This window comes from Durio zibethinus, chromosome 3, assembly GCF_047325235.1.
Source record: "Durio zibethinus cultivar Kanyao isolate XHJ-2024 chromosome 3, ASM4732523v1, whole genome shotgun sequence".
Lineage (NCBI taxonomy): Eukaryota > Viridiplantae > Streptophyta > Magnoliopsida > Malvales > Malvaceae > Durio > Durio zibethinus.
Window position 1 is genome coordinate 4,730,817 of NC_143164.1, and position 14,461 is coordinate 4,745,277.

The 14,461-nt window shown below is 34.4% G+C and overlaps 3 protein-coding genes, 1 non-coding gene and 1 pseudogene across 11 annotated transcripts; 2 read left to right on the forward strand and 3 right to left on the reverse strand.

The window, feature by feature from the left end:
• Positions 1-245: 245 nt before the first annotated feature.
• LOC111277221 (mitochondrial outer membrane protein porin 2-like) lies at positions 246-3,735 on the forward strand. 3 transcript variants are annotated; one of them, XM_022863542.2, is made up of 7 exons: positions 246-429; positions 521-588; positions 1,694-1,804; positions 1,880-1,966; positions 2,039-2,247; positions 2,527-2,807; positions 3,512-3,735. In XM_022863542.2, the coding sequence occupies exons 1-7, from the start codon at positions 381-383 to the stop codon at positions 3,580-3,582; spliced, it is 876 nt and encodes a 291-aa protein (XP_022719277.2). In that variant the 5' UTR covers positions 246-380; the 3' UTR covers positions 3,583-3,735. The 3 variants fall into 3 exon arrangements, with proteins under 3 accessions (XP_022719277.2, XP_022719360.2, XP_022719441.2); XM_022863625.2 differs by having other exon boundaries at positions 3,515-3,735; XM_022863706.2 differs by lacking the exon at positions 3,512-3,735 and having other exon boundaries at positions 2,527-3,256.
• Positions 3,736-3,958: 223 nt separating this feature from the next.
• On the reverse strand, positions 3,959-5,731 carry LOC111277150 (F-box/kelch-repeat protein At5g43190 pseudogene; annotated as a pseudogene). The gene has a single exon (XR_016340819.1). The product of XR_016340819.1 is annotated as an F-box/kelch-repeat protein At5g43190 pseudogene (transcript).
• Positions 5,732-5,956: 225 nt separating this feature from the next.
• LOC111277375 (uncharacterized) lies at positions 5,957-11,216 on the reverse strand. Of its 5 annotated transcripts, none has more exons than XM_089758196.1 (5): positions 10,926-11,138; positions 10,608-10,749; positions 10,265-10,363; positions 9,944-10,138; positions 5,957-6,904 (listed from the first exon to the last, which is right to left on the reverse strand). In XM_089758196.1, the coding sequence occupies exon 5, from the start codon at positions 6,902-6,904 to the stop codon at positions 6,140-6,142; it is 765 nt and encodes a 254-aa protein (XP_089614322.1). In that variant the 5' UTR covers positions 9,944-10,138; positions 10,265-10,363; positions 10,608-10,749; positions 10,926-11,138; the 3' UTR covers positions 5,957-6,139. The 5 variants fall into 5 exon arrangements, 4 of the variants coding, with proteins under 4 accessions (XP_089614322.1, XP_089614321.1, XP_089614320.1 ...); XM_089758195.1 differs by having other exon boundaries at positions 10,867-11,138; XM_089758194.1 differs by having other exon boundaries at positions 10,047-10,138; positions 10,608-11,137.
• TRNAP-UGG (transfer RNA proline (anticodon UGG)) lies at positions 11,154-11,225 on the reverse strand. The gene has a single exon. It is a non-coding gene; the product is annotated as a tRNA-Pro (tRNA).
• A 1,363-nt stretch (positions 11,226-12,588) lies between these two features.
• Positions 12,589-14,439, forward strand: LOC111277626 (LIM domain-containing protein WLIM1). The gene is made up of 5 exons (XM_022864059.2): positions 12,589-12,877; positions 13,388-13,484; positions 13,578-13,621; positions 13,718-13,807; positions 13,964-14,439. The coding sequence occupies exons 1-5, from the start codon at positions 12,743-12,745 to the stop codon at positions 14,135-14,137; spliced, it is 540 nt and encodes a 179-aa protein (XP_022719794.1). The 5' UTR covers positions 12,589-12,742; the 3' UTR covers positions 14,138-14,439.
• Positions 14,440-14,461: the final 22 nt, after the last annotated feature.

The window sequence follows — 14,461 nt, forward strand, 5'->3', positions numbered from 1 at the left end:
TTGACCCAACAGAGCTAATAGCCCAATATTACTACTTAATGGCATTTATTGCGAGTTATTTATATGGGCTGATAGCCCAATTCTCCCAAAACTAGAAACAACTGGACAACATTTTTGAAGGGACCAAATTTGTCTTTTTTGCGGATGACCCGCTGGATGTCGATCCTCGTGGGTCAAGGCCGTGCAGCAAAATTTTTGGAGTGATGTCGTTTAATTTGGTCTCTGAGTTCTTGCATGACAAGAAATTTCCTTTTAAAAAAAAAAAAAAAATTTATTTAAACTCCCTAAAACCCAAAAAGAAAAATAGGGTTTATGTAAAACCTCTGTCCTTTTCTTACGCAAGCTTCTTTTTTGTTTCTCTGCACTTTCAGAGTTCAAACATGAGCAAAGGTCCTGAGCTCTTCTCCGATTTTGGCAAAAAAGCCAAAGGTATCTTATCCCCTTTCTTGGCACTCTACACATATTTGAATAGTTTTAAATTTCCACTATTTTATAACCATTTTGCTTCTTACTTTGCCAGATTTACTCGACAAAGACTACACTTCCGACCAGAAGTTCACCATCTCTAGCTCCAGCTACACTGGAGTGGTAATCTTTTTCTTCTTTTTATCTTTTTGTTTTTTTAATTGCTAATTGTAATTAATGAAGTGATCTCCGGTTGTCTCATTTATGGATGATGGTTGTCATTCTTTTAAATAATCTATCTTGATTTACTGTTTCTGATTTATATTCTGATTGTTTTTACTGAATTTGTTTTCTGGGTTTGAAGTCTTGGTCTGTTGCATCGTTCTGTCATATTTTTGTTGATGCTAAGAAAGCACATAAGATTGGCTAGAGGGTAACTAGTTTTTCAGTTTATGGTTGTTCGGTTGCTTCATTTTTTTTTTTTTTATCAATTTGGCATTGTATGTTTTGCATTTCTAATTTTCTGGTTTAAAAGGAGGAACCTAAGTTAATATTGGAATTGCTACTCTGTTTTTTGCAGTAGAGTGAATTTACTTGGCTATAATGTTTTGGTTTGATCTCAGGGCCTGTACTTTCAGTTCTGGTCACTTCTCAATACAAATGCATTGACATAAACTACATGTTTCTTTAAAGTAGATTTTCTTTTGGGGAGGTTTGGGAGAAGGAACAAGAAATAATAATTTTTTGTCCTAGCATTTGAATGTCACTGGTCATGACTCTAAGTTTCTAACCAGTTGTCTTAATAAATTTTGTTCGTTGACTTGATTGAGTATGAAGAACAAAGATTGGCCAAAAAAAAAAGTATATAGAACTAAGAGGGTTTGAGGTCACTTAATATTGCATGTCTTGACCTTCTGCAAAAAAGTACTTCAACGCTCACTATATAGAATTGAGGTTTAATTGCTTGGCTGAGTTGTAACTTTGGTCAGAAAAATTAGTTTGATTTACTGTTCCTTTGAAATTGTTGTTTCCTTCTCTTTATGTTATGCTTTTTTTAGTTATCTTTTTGTGTTAGGAGATCAAAAATTTTATTCTCTCTGTACTTAGTTGTTTACCCTGCCTGGTTGGTTCTGCCCTGCAGCCATAGCCGCATAGGTGTATCTTCCTTCATCCCTTGAGAAATTGAACTTATTTTGGGTTTACTATTTTTCTAGTTCTGTCCTATTTATTCGGCTGTTATGTCATTCTCTATTGATGGCAAATATTAATGTGATTTCTTCATCTTCAGGCACTTGTATCAAATCTTGTGAATAAGGGAGGTCTCTCCTCTGGGGATGTGGCAGTACAATATAAGCACAAGAATGCTGTAGTTGATGTCAAGCTTGATACAGAGTCAAATGTTGTTGCCAACCTTATCTTTTGAAACCTAAATTCAGTTTGCGTTCCTGCTAATATTAGTTTATGTGTTGAGCAGATCTTGACAACCTTCACCATCACTGATTTACTTCCATCTGCAAAAACTGTGGCTTCTGTTAAACTGCCTGATTATAACTCTGGGAAGGTACTGGCTTACTTATCATGGAATGATAAATGTAGACAAATATTTTTAACTGTATAATCTTTTTTTTTGCAGTTGGAGGTTCAGTATTTTCATGAACATGCAGCTCTGACTACAGCTGTTGGGATAAAAAAATCCCCATCTGTTGACTTTTCTGCAACCATTGGTACTCCCAGCATTGCTTTTGGTGCAGAGGCAAGTTACATGGCATCTTCTGGTGAATTTACAAAGTATAATGCTGGAGTGAACGTGACAAAACCTGATTCTAATGCTTCAGTGATCCTGTAAGCTTTTCAGTTTTCACTAGCAGTTATATTCAAAACTTACAGCAATTTACTTCCAGCATATAGAAAGGTAGAATAAAATATTGCATATAGAGGTTGATACCTTTGTTTTATAAATATCAAACAAATTAAAAATCTGATGTTGCTTCATTGCAGCAAAGCATCAAAATACAACCAAATAATGGAAATTGTCTTTCCTGTTTTTCCCCCACAGGGCATTATATTTTAGATGGTCATAATAAAACCATAATCAGTGGTTGTCCGTATCATTTTTTGCAGTGCTGACAAGGGAGACTCCTTAAGGGTGTCATATTTGCACCATCTAAACCAGCTGAATGGTGGAGCTGTCGTAGGTGAGATTGCTAGAAAGTTCTCCACAAATGAAAACACATTAACGGTGGGATGTTCATATCTTGTTGATCCACACACACTGGTGAAGGCAAAGCTTAACAACCACGGCAATCTTGGTGCTCTTGTACAGCATGAGCTCAGGCCGAAGTCCTTCCTTACAATATCTGGGGCCTTTAACACAAAGGCCTTGGAGAAGACTCCTAAGTTTGGTTTGGCTCTTTCTCTAAAGCCTTGAACGGTTATATTGACTTTAGGAACAAACAATGGGATTGATAAAATATCTTGATTTCCTTTCTTGTCACTTTCATATAGGCATCTTGATAGTGATTGAAAATGGAATTTGAGTACCTTTAATAAACTGTTTTCATTTTTTTTTTTTCACAATCTTCAATTTCTACACTTTTTTTAGTAAATTTATTACTCATATTAAGTGAATATGCTTCTTGTGATGAATTTCTATGAAAGTGGCATATTTTTTTTCCTTTCTGGTCGATTGGGTTGATCCAGCCAAAACAGCTCAAGCCTTAGAAAATTTCATATAGGGGCTGTACCTGTAATATTTGAAACCTGGTTTTGGAGATGAATCTGTACTATTTTGCTGTCAATTTGGGGGTGAGGGTTCGATCTACTATAAATTTAGGTACATTAGTTGATATTATATTTTGGTCCGATCCACTATTTGCTCTAGTAGTTTTTCTCCTGTTATTTGCGTCCTCTTAGTTGAGGTGGTGATGGTTATTGATCCAGTTTTAAAACCTTATCTTTTAATGTGCAGTGTCATCCATGGTCTATACCCTTTTTCTCTAATAATTAGTGTCACGGAATGCATCAAAGGATATTACATTGTTAGACTCAATGCTTCGACTTTGAATTTTAATGCTCTATAAAAGCTTTACATTTGAGTGTTTTAAAGCAGGAGTTGCCTTACAATCAAACTGGTCGGCTTTAGCAGGGACTACAGAGTCTGTTTCACAATTCAGATAGAAGTGGTATTGCTGCTTCGCGAGATTTTGTTTTTTGTTGTTATTGTAGTTGTCGGTAATTTTTTTTTGTTTTCAGTTAAGTAAAAATCTTAGCATTTATAGCTTCCGAGGAAAAAGAAAAAAAAAAAAAACTAATAACAGTTGACTTTGAGCAGCCAGTGCCTATTGGATATTCATTAAAAAAATGCGAAGATTTGTGGGCCTTTGTCTCCATTTTCCTTAACAGGAAAGGGCAACTTTGAACTCAATGAAATAACTCATAGTTCTAGTAGCAACTACAAGGTAAATGAGTGGTCAAATGGAGACAGCAGATCCAATCATTTGTATTACACTACAGTTTTCTCCGAATTCATCAGTATCAGTTATAATTCTGAAAATGCAATGAACTAAATTTAACTTCTCAAAGCCTCAAACACAAATCTCTTGTTGGTCTAATAGTACATAAACTCACGACACTGACTTCGATTTGACAAACAGAACGAGAAATATCAATTGAAACAGATTGATGAAGAAGGGGGGGGGGGGGGGGGGGGAGTTAAAATACACTCTTTTCCTTTTCTGATTCCAATGTAAACAAGAAAAAACAGTAACTGAGGCATGATAACAAGTTATTCAAGCCAAAGCGTATAACCCTGGAACAAAAGAGAACCACCTGAAGCCACAGCTCCGCCTGTCCGGAACTGAAGGACATTTGGGTAACCAATGCCAAGTCCTCCTTGAAATCTTGTAATACAAAATCTCTGGCCATGTGTGGCAGCAAACACAGATCATTCCCTGATGCCAAAGGCAATAAACATGCTCATAGTTGTGGTAACAGATAGACATAAATTTCCTGCACATCAATTCTGGCAATCTTTCCATTTCCTCCCAGTTCCCTCCGTTACCCAATTCCCACAATCTCATGCTCCTTGAAATTCCATTCCTTCCAATTCCCCCAACCAAATACAACTTCCCTTCATCAGTATCACTCACCAGCCTCACAAACGTAAGCTCACCTGGCATTTCAGTGTTGAGTATCTCCCATTTTCCATTTTCCAGATCAAAGCACGCTATAGAAAACGGTTCTGGGGTAGTGAAATACAAAGACCCCTTGAAGTATGCGCCTTCCTGATGACAATTGTCAATGAGGAGCGGTTGAAAACTATCATATCTTCTCCAAGAATGAACCTTTGAGTCATACACAAAAGCATAATTGGAAGAAAATTTAGAGCAAAACATGAGTATTTTATATCCATCCGGCGTAGAAACCAAAGTGAGCAGCTCAAAAGCAAAAGGGAAGAAAGGGAATTGAATAACCCTGGAGGATTTGGCTAAGAGATTGCATACAAGGAAAGAACATGAATTTGGGAGAGAGAAGCAGAAAAGTCCATTCGATGATGAAATAAGATTAAACTGAGCGGTATCAGAAGGCAGGAAAGAGAAGGGAAGTGCTAAGTTGCGCCAAGCCCCAAGGATGGTGTCATAGAGAGGAAAATGACTGTAGCACTGGGGATGAGAAAGCAACAAAAAAGAAGAGAAAGGAGAGCCAGAGGAGTATTTAGACATAAAAGAAGGAGAGAATACAAGAGACTTGAAATGCTTACAAGTTGACCTCAAATTCAAGAACGTTTTAAGAGGCAAAAAGGAGAGTATGTGCTCGAGAAGTTCCGGTGGTAGCTTGCTCCAGATTCCAGGATCCATCTCTATTGATCCTGTCGGGGATTTCAAGCTTTTTGCAATTAAGCTGCTTGATGTCGTGTGCTGGCCTTTAAGCAGAAACATGGTTAATTTTACGAAATCTTCTTTTGCTGCGTTGAGTATTCAAATTTCCGACCAATCTGAAGAAAAAAAATGAGATGAAGGAGAAAGAGACGTAGACTATATAACCGGCAATAGCATCGAGCTTCCATTGGCTCGTGGATTGCTGTGGTGACACGCAGGAAACCCAAAAAGGATAATGCTTAAAACATTAGACTAATGATATAATCATTAGTTTGGGTTTGGTTTTGGGTTTGGGTTTGGGTTTTAATCAGTAATCACCTCATTGTTAGGCCATGTTGAATTTAATATTTAAGCAAGTGGTGAGGATGTTGGGGGTGCTGAAGTCTGAAGATACTGCTTGCCTTCTTAATTTTAGGCCGCTTCTGCTTACGTTTTAATCAGCTGTTTGGTGTTCCACAGTACCAGATCTAAATCAGTTTTCTGACCAAAAAATTCGAAAAAATTATCTTAAGAAGTTTTAAAATTTTTCTTGGATGTGGGTATGGTTAACACAGTACCACTAAGGTAAACAAGAATAGAAGATACATGTTGTGAATATAAGAGAAAATTTGTGGAATATTCAAAATCAGCATTTGGAATTCCCATAATCACGTTTCATGACCAAGAAAATGTCATATAAAGCAACCTGAATTGGAATTCTTTCTATTCTAATTCAACTTACAGACAAGTATTTACACTGTTTAACATGACAAAGTGAATGAATTCCTCAATCTATCCCTAAACACAACAACAATAACAACAAAAAATACATTTATTAACACAAGAATTAAAAAAAGATGATCAGATAATCTTCTTGATCAGCTTTTGCGATGATGATCACGTACCGGGGATGACTTGTCTCGGACAGTTCCGGATTGGTTTTCACTCAGTTTTCTGACATAATCTTTCTTCTTCACTGATCTTCTTACCTTGTCAGAACTCTTGCCTTTTATGGTAGGAACTATATACCATCCAATACAAGTAAGCAATATTGAAACTGATCTTCCGAAAAAAACCAACAACAACAAAATCAAGAATAGAAATGCTGGTAAATAATAAGAAGGACGCCTCCATTTATGCAACTTCATATTCCATGAAAAGCTCTTCTTCTTCTTCTCAGTCTTTTCACTAACTGCTTGCAATCTTGATATCTTCTTGATTACTTCTTTCCCTTCATTTAAGGTTTCGATTGGGTGCTTATCCAAGACTTCTGAATCGGTATTCATTCCAGGCTGATGATCTTTGGTATCAACAGGTTTCTTTTTCTCTTCTTCGTTTTCGTCCTTGAGCTTTACCACGATTGGGACACAATCTGTCGAGTTCTTGTACACAAAACGAACGAATGATATATCTTGTGAACCTGTTTGTGAGTAAATCTTTTGCTTCTTCTCTTCAAGTTCAGCTAAGAGTGCAGAAAACTTGTCAAGGCCAAGATTCGAATAAGGGTTCTTGTTATCCTTGTTTTGTCTCTTACAAAAGCTGTTTCTTCTTGATTTTCTTGGTGTAGAATTAGGGCTGCTCCAAAGCTCATGATCATCTTCTTCTTGATGATTGAAAGCGCCACAGATAAAAGGCTGAAACATCTGAAAGTGAGTTATGGAGAAAATTGTTTTCAGGACTTTGGATTTGGTAAGTTTTGATTAATACAGAGAAAAGCAGAGCCACAGGATTTAATAAAGAGTCTTCTGACAAGACTGGATCCAAATCAACAAAGTCAAATTTAATGATTTAAAAAAACAAAAACAAGAAATTCCCACGATTAATAGAAGTTTCCTCACGGATTTCTGTATTTTGACCTAAAGTTTTATTAACATACTATTGCTTGGAGGAGAGGGCTTGAACATTGACTTATCATCCCAAGATTGATGCAATAATAATGGAATTATTTTATATAAACATCTGTACTTTAATTATCAAGTAAACACTTTCTAGATGAAACCCTCAAGAATTATTGAGAGTCGAAATTTGAAAAGTCATCTAGATTGTTTGGCTAGGTGAAAAATTGGACGGGGTAAACATTCAGCACCTGGATTCAGTTCTGTCTTCCAAATGATCTGAATCTGTAGATCTGCTTGTCTCGGTAAATCTTATACTAATATTTTCTATGATATAATTAATTACCTGGTTGTTTTTAAGTAATTTTTCTTCCGCTTAGTTTCTTAGGATCATTTTATTCTTGAAAATAACATGTATTTGAAACTTACTCACAGTTATAATTCTCGAGTTAAAAACAAAAGAAGCAGAATATCACTTTAAATCGTACTTAAGTATTTAGCACAATCAACAACACTATAACTCAAACTTGGGATTTTCATATATTTTCATCTTATTGTTGCTTCTTTTGTATAACTCCATTAATCAAGAGAATCTGAGATTCATTTCATCTTTGTCTTAAAAATGGAGGAATTGTTTTTTTTTTTTTTGTGCAATAGAGAAATATTTTATTTGACGAAAAAAAGAAAGCAAACCATTGAGAATAAACACGATAAGAATGTTTGAATGATGAATTGATGATAACGTAATTTGTAAATATTCCTGATTTGATTTGTATATGGCATCACCAATTTCGCAATGTTTGGATTTTCTTGCTATTATTCAACAAAAGAATATCTATTTGGAGTTTTTTTTTTTGTTTTAAAGACTGAATCAAGAATCCAATCAGTAATATAAAGACAAAAGTTCAAAAGGATCAACAATGAAGACCATGTCGCCAATGGGCTCCAAATGCCAATTACGTAAGGAATTTCAGCAAATTCAGGATAAAAAAAAAATCTATTCTGATAAAAACAAAATGCTCTTGGAAGAAGAGTCAAACAAAAGGACAAACTGTGATGAATTGATGGTTCCCCTAGGTGAAGTTTACGAGAAAATATTTCTTCGGAACTAACAGACAACTCTTGCAATGAATGTCTTGTACCTGTTGGACAATGTATCATATATATATTTATATATGTATACCTGGCTTATCCCTAACTCTAACTGTGGTTGCTATCAAATGTCTGCTTCATTAGAAGTAAAATTAAGTGAAACTAATTATGTAAGAAAAACGTGGGTGGCAAAGCTTGGTGTTTCTTCAATTCACAATCAGGGACTTCGAATTTCAATTTTCAAGCCTTGAAATGTTTAGGCTCCATTTGGATCTGATCGTAGCATCAGTCCGGCACGAATAACATGCTTTTTACCTCATTTCACACTAGTAAAGCCATTTGGATAACATCAGTACAATGTGTTTGCATCAATTGGACTGAAAATTTGAATAGTAGTAGGAATATCAATCTTATTAATATTTTATGAAAAATTTGATTTTTTATTTGAATATAAATAAAAATAAATATTATATTATGGATATGAGAATAGAAATATGAATGATTTTAAATTTTTATTCGATATTAAGATAAAAATAAATAATAAAATATTCATCATGTATCCGTATTATATATATATTTAGTAAATAAAATTTTTTATTAAATAATATGAACTATTATTTTAGATTAATTATAATTAATATATTTTTATTGAAAAAATATATATTAATACAAAATTACCTAAATATACTAGATAAAATAAAAAAATATTAAAAAATAAATTTTAGTTTTTACTTTCTTTTTAAAATTTACAAGTATGAATATTACCAAAATCTATTAAATACCCATAAAAATAAAAATAAAAATAAATTTAAAATATTTATTAGATATAAATATAAAAATATATATAATATAAATATTCGAGGATGAAAATAAAAAATACTCTACCTTATCAATATCTTATTCATTGACATCCTTAAATTGGAAGAGAAGACTCCACGTCTCCAAAGGAGAATCTCCCCTCTCACCCTCCCACGGCACTTCATTTTTTCATTTTTGACCTTACTTTTTTTTTTTTTTTTTAACTTTTAAAATTACAGTGTAAAGATAAAAATATCTGTCGTACTTTAACTTATATTTTTTTTTTCAATTTTCTCATTTTGTTTTTTATTTAAAACATTTCAAGTAATTTTATTAATTTAATATAATAAATAAATTTTCAAAGAACTTTTTTTTAAGTTTTTATTATATTTAAATTTTAATTATATTTAAATTTTTTATTACATTTTATTTTATCATTTTCATTACGTTTACATTTAAATACATATCTTACAATTAATTTTAATTTTATCGTTATAATAATTAATTTTATCATTATCTTTATTTTCAAGCTCATCTAAAAAAATTCTTAAATTTGGATTTTATTGATAAAAGACCAGACAAGAATAAAAGAATTCTACAAGTATAAAATCATCCCGTTTTTCTCGCACTTATATACTATCCAAAAATAATTAATTGAACCAATGAATTATTAACTCATTGGAATCGACTCAGAATTAAAAGTCTTGAGTTCAAATCCATAGACAGCCCAAAAGATATAAATATATTTCGTGAGGGAAATGAGTTTCCATAAAAAATATATTTCAACACGGTTATATATAGTCATCATATTTATAATATTCAGCTGGCATAAAGAGTAGAGAAACCTTTTGCTTTGAAACTTGGTTTAGAATATCCTGGGCAAAGGCAATGTAAATGCAGCAAACTCCAAGAAACTCAAAAATCAAAATCAAACTAGAACACGTACATATGGCTTACTTTTATTGACTTCGGTTTCACCACTGTCTCTGTCAAAACGCTTGTTTGGAAGATCCACAGGTAAAAGAAAAGAAAAGAAACGAAAAGAATCGTGTGACCATACGTTTATTGCATAAGAAAACCAGCTCTCCGCGTTCAGTATATCCTCTTGATCATTCTATCTCACTTTTTGTTTGTAGGTGAAGACTACAAGAGCTATAATAAGAAAATCAAAAGCCATATGTATAAAACTGAGATTACCAAGTCCGAATGCATAAAAAAGGACATATAAACATGAATAAAACAAATGGGAATGTAGATTCAAGTTAGCAACTAGCTCACCTTAGGCAATCAGGCACACCAATGTCTCACCAAAAAGCACTGTCAATCATCACCTTCATCATCCTTCATGTACTTCTCTTGCACTGCTGCAGCTGTGAACTGATTTTTTAAGAGAAGCATACGAAACCATCATTAAATTGATACATTAACAACTTTGGTAGAGCTTGAATTTATCTCAGGACCAAAAACGTCCAGAGAATGACATAGCCGTGAGATTTCACAACTTGAAATGTGACAGACTGAATTGTTAATAAGAATTGACAGCATAGTCTCTAGGTCTAAGATATATGACAGTGCATGTTTGGTAGATTCTCGGAAGCCACATGAATAAGAGCATACATACACTAGATAAAAGGATATCTGTAAGAATCCCAACAACTTGTCATACTACAATCTTGGTGAATTCCACTGGCATCTATACCAGCAAATATGTATCCACTGCTCTTGTCAATAAGCTTCACAAGATTACGAATACTCTCTTTATCCTGAAAGGAGAATCCAATTAACAGCAAATCTAAAAAAAAACTATAAAATAATGCAAGAAGAATTCAGATGACAGAGAAGAGCTCAAAATTTGGGAGCATAAACTGTTGGATTTAAACCAAATAGTTTCAGCAAATTGCTGTAGAACACCAAATTAATTAGTTTGCTCGAATCAAACATGCTCTAAAAGAAATCAAGGAGATTTCATTTATCCTGGTCTAGATGTTTGTTGAAGCTTTTCACTTTGGTGTAGACTTTTAGACGAAGTGAGTTTCCAAGTTGAAAGTTGCTTCAGTTTCAACAGGTTACAGTGTAACCGTTTGACATAGAAACAGATGGTGAACCAAGAAGAGTAGAATGATCCAGAAAAGAAAGCCCAACAGCCTTGTAGGAGCAATAAAAAAATGGGGCGCTCCGAGAATCGAACTCGGGACCTCTCGCACCCAAAGCGAGAATCATACCACTAGACCAAGCGCCCACTTTGAAGCTTCGACAGAAAATAAAATAAATATTCATTAAATATGGGATTTTGTTAATTACTATAAACACTAATTAATGTGCTCCTTTGAAAAATATTCATTTAATATATTTTTTTCTTTTTATAGTTAAATATTCATTAAAAATGAGATTTGTTAATTAGGCGAGATGTTAGTTCCGAGTGACCGTGGGGCATAGCGAGATGACTGATGAAGGAAAGCTGTAAAGACATTGTTTGATTTTCAATTAATGTAGTTGTTCTTTTTCTTTTGTTTGATTTTGGTCTTTGTCGAGAGTTACCTTCCAACTTCCATCATTTCAGTCTCATGTGCCATCTTAGCCAACATTATTACATTACATGCAACAGTTCTTTGGGGTACAAAAGCTTTGTGCCTCTATCTGCTGACAATGCAGTAAATTTTCCTGTCTGTTTGATGAGTTGTTGGAAGTTGAAACTATCTCAATGCTTCCAAATGAAGAAAACGTAGAGAAACTCTTTATGTTTTTGAGGTTAAGGCAGGACAGGTGGGCCGGCATTTCAAAGCCCTGGGGACCCAAACTCTTGAAGCAAAAGCCAAGTTTTTTCACCAACCCAGAGATATAGAGGTTGCTTTACTGCTTTACTGAAGCAGCAGAAGCTTTACTTCTTTACCATTTCTCCACCCTTTCTCCTATTGTTTGCATGACAACTACAAATACAAATACAAATAAAATAGGAGGTCAAGCAGAGCAGTTAGCAATGGTTTTCTTTTTTTAATCAATGTGAAATTTAGTATGAGAAAGAAATCAAATTAATTGCAAGATATTAGCCGTTATGGTCCCCACCTCTTTATCAACTTAGATCTAATAATCGGATGGCCCTCAATATTGCAGCAGAAAAGATGTTCTTGGGAGGGATTGATTTTGACGTTGGTGGAAGAAATTGGCCAAAACAGATCCAAGCAATCAAGCAAGATTACAAAAATAAAAGCCAGCAAATAAGGCTCCTATATTGCTTTTATGTCTGGGTGAATTAAGGCAAAGCAGCTCCATAATGCAAGTCTAGAATTGAAAAATTACTGACAGGACAGCTCTGCTTTGAAGGCTTCACCTAAAACAATGGCTTACATCACTTGGTAATTTGTATCCTTCAGTGGGATTTCACCAAATCTAATTTCAAATACTTCAATAATGTGGCGTTCCAACTAAGGTAATTCAAGTAAGCATATTTAAGCAACAGTCTATCTCTACAAGTAGATTATTGAAAGAGAATTCAAATTCATTTTAGACAGAGATATACAAAAATATTTTGAGACAAGGGTAGTTAGGTCAAGGTAGGACAAAAATGATTTTGGAAAAGGACACTTCAATTATACAACTCCTTTTGGTCTCCACTCTATTCGATCCATTGTAACTCCATTTCTCCATCCTCCCTTTCCTTATCTCTTCTTATCTCCTTCCCATTAGTCTTTCTAGAGAAAAGAAAGGGTATAACACATTAGATTTGCAAAATTGTTTGGTGAGGTGAGAGCTGAAACCATGGCTTTTGCAGGAACAACCCAGAAATGTATGGCCTGTGACAAGACTGTCTATCTGGTTGATAAGTTGACTGCTGACAACCGGGTATATCACAAGGCCTGTTTCAGGTGCCATCACTGCAAAGGAACTTTGAAGGTAATGCTCTAGAGTCCAGCTTTATTGATGCCATGCAGTGCTATGGAATTTTACTTTAGTAAGAAATTCCTACATGTGGCAATTCTTTGCAGCAAATTTTACATTCTTTCAGACCTTGATAACTGTGTCAGGTGACCTAAAGTACTGAATCAGTGTAACTTCTTTTAAAACAAAAATGGAAGTCAAGCCAGCTTTTTCCTGGATTTTGAAACTATTAAACTATAGATCAGATCAGACAGAATCATAAAATCATAATGTATTGTCGAATATCTTTTACTGTAAAAAATCCTGGAGCGCCTAGATTTTCCCCCAGCCTACATCTCTTCTACTTTTATCTGTTTCGATCTGATTCATTTTGCTTAGTTTAGGAAGATAACTTTTGCCTTTTTTTAGGTATGTTATACCTTCAGTGGCATATCTCAAATTGTTTGTGGAAGACTGGAAAGTTGTAATTTACATAATTAGTTTTTTCCTAAAAATTCATATTGACATATACATTTCAATTTGCAGCTTGGCAACTACAATTCCTTCGAAGGAGTTTTGTACTGCAGGCCTCATTTTGATCAACTTTTCAAAAGAACTGGCAGTCTTGACAAAAGCTTTGAAGGTTTGCAACTTCAGAATTTCAAATAGACTCCAAGTAGTATTTTTTTGCCCAGATCTAGCTGATTTTCACCTTCAATTTCAATCGCATTTCTAGGTACACCAAAAATTGCAAAGCCAGAGAAACCGGTTGATGGCGAGGTAATTTCATTGAAGACTCCATGGCTGCTTATGTTACAGATTATGTTTGAGTTCCCATATTTGTAATCAATCATGATTATAAGCTCCTTTGAACAGAAACCTGCAGCAACTAAAGCGTCGGGCATGTTTGCTGGAACCAGAGATAAATGCTTTGGCTGTAAAAATACTGTGTATCCAACTGAGAGGGTAAGAATTTGCTGTAGCTTTTCATACATGAAGAAAATAAAAATGAGCAAATGCTTGTTTCTATTTGTGATTTCTATTCCAACATTTTGCATATTAGCAGTTACCACAGTGTTATACCAAGCTTAACTATAAAAATGTGTTTTCTTCTATTACAAGGTCACGGTGAATGGAACTCCTTACCACAAGAGTTGTTTCAAATGCACACATGGAGGATGTGTAATCAGCCCTTCCAATTATATTGCACATGAAGGCCGACTTTACTGCAAACACCACCATGGTCAACTCATCAAGGAAAAGGGGAACTTAAGCCAGCTTGAGGGCGAGCGCTAGAAGGAGAAAGTTAATGCAACAGAAATTGCTACTGAATCTTAAACTCTGTCATTAATGTTTGGTCCTTTCTTCCATTTATGCTATCTTCTCTTTTTCCCCTGTCTCTGTCTGGTTCATATGTCCTGCATTCTCAGTTCGAATGGTTTTAAGACTCGAAGACATAAATTTGTTGATAGGTCTAATTGAAGTGTGTTGTCTTTTGTTATTTATATTTGAATATTTTGTACAGCATCTTGCAGTCAAATGAGATGCCAAGACCTATTTGAGTTTCAGTATACACTTTGTGAATCCTTGGTGTTGTTCCGATTAATGCCAAAGCACCAC

Bases quoted from the DNA above. Each gene is read 5' to 3' on its own strand.
- LOC111277221 (XM_022863542.2), top strand. From the start codon at position 381: ATGAGCAAAGGTCCTGAGCTCTTCTCCGATTTTGGCAAAAAAGCCAAA. The intron at 589-1,693 runs GTAATCTTTTTC...CTTCATCTTCAG, and splicing joins GCTCCAGCTACACTGGAGTG to GCACTTGTATCAAATCTTGT. The intron at 1,805-1,879 runs GTTGTTGCCAAC...TGTGTTGAGCAG, and splicing joins AGCTTGATACAGAGTCAAAT to ATCTTGACAACCTTCACCAT.
- LOC111277375 (XM_089758196.1), bottom strand. From the start codon at position 6,904: ATGTTTCAGCCTTTTATCTGTGGCGCTTTCAATCATCAAGAAGAAGAT.
- LOC111277626 (XM_022864059.2), top strand. From the start codon at position 12,743: ATGGCTTTTGCAGGAACAACCCAGAAATGTATGGCCTGTGACAAGACT. The intron at 12,878-13,387 runs GTAATGCTCTAG...TTCAATTTGCAG, and splicing joins ACTGCAAAGGAACTTTGAAG to CTTGGCAACTACAATTCCTT. The intron at 13,622-13,717 runs GTAATTTCATTG...TCCTTTGAACAG, and splicing joins AGAAACCGGTTGATGGCGAG to AAACCTGCAGCAACTAAAGC.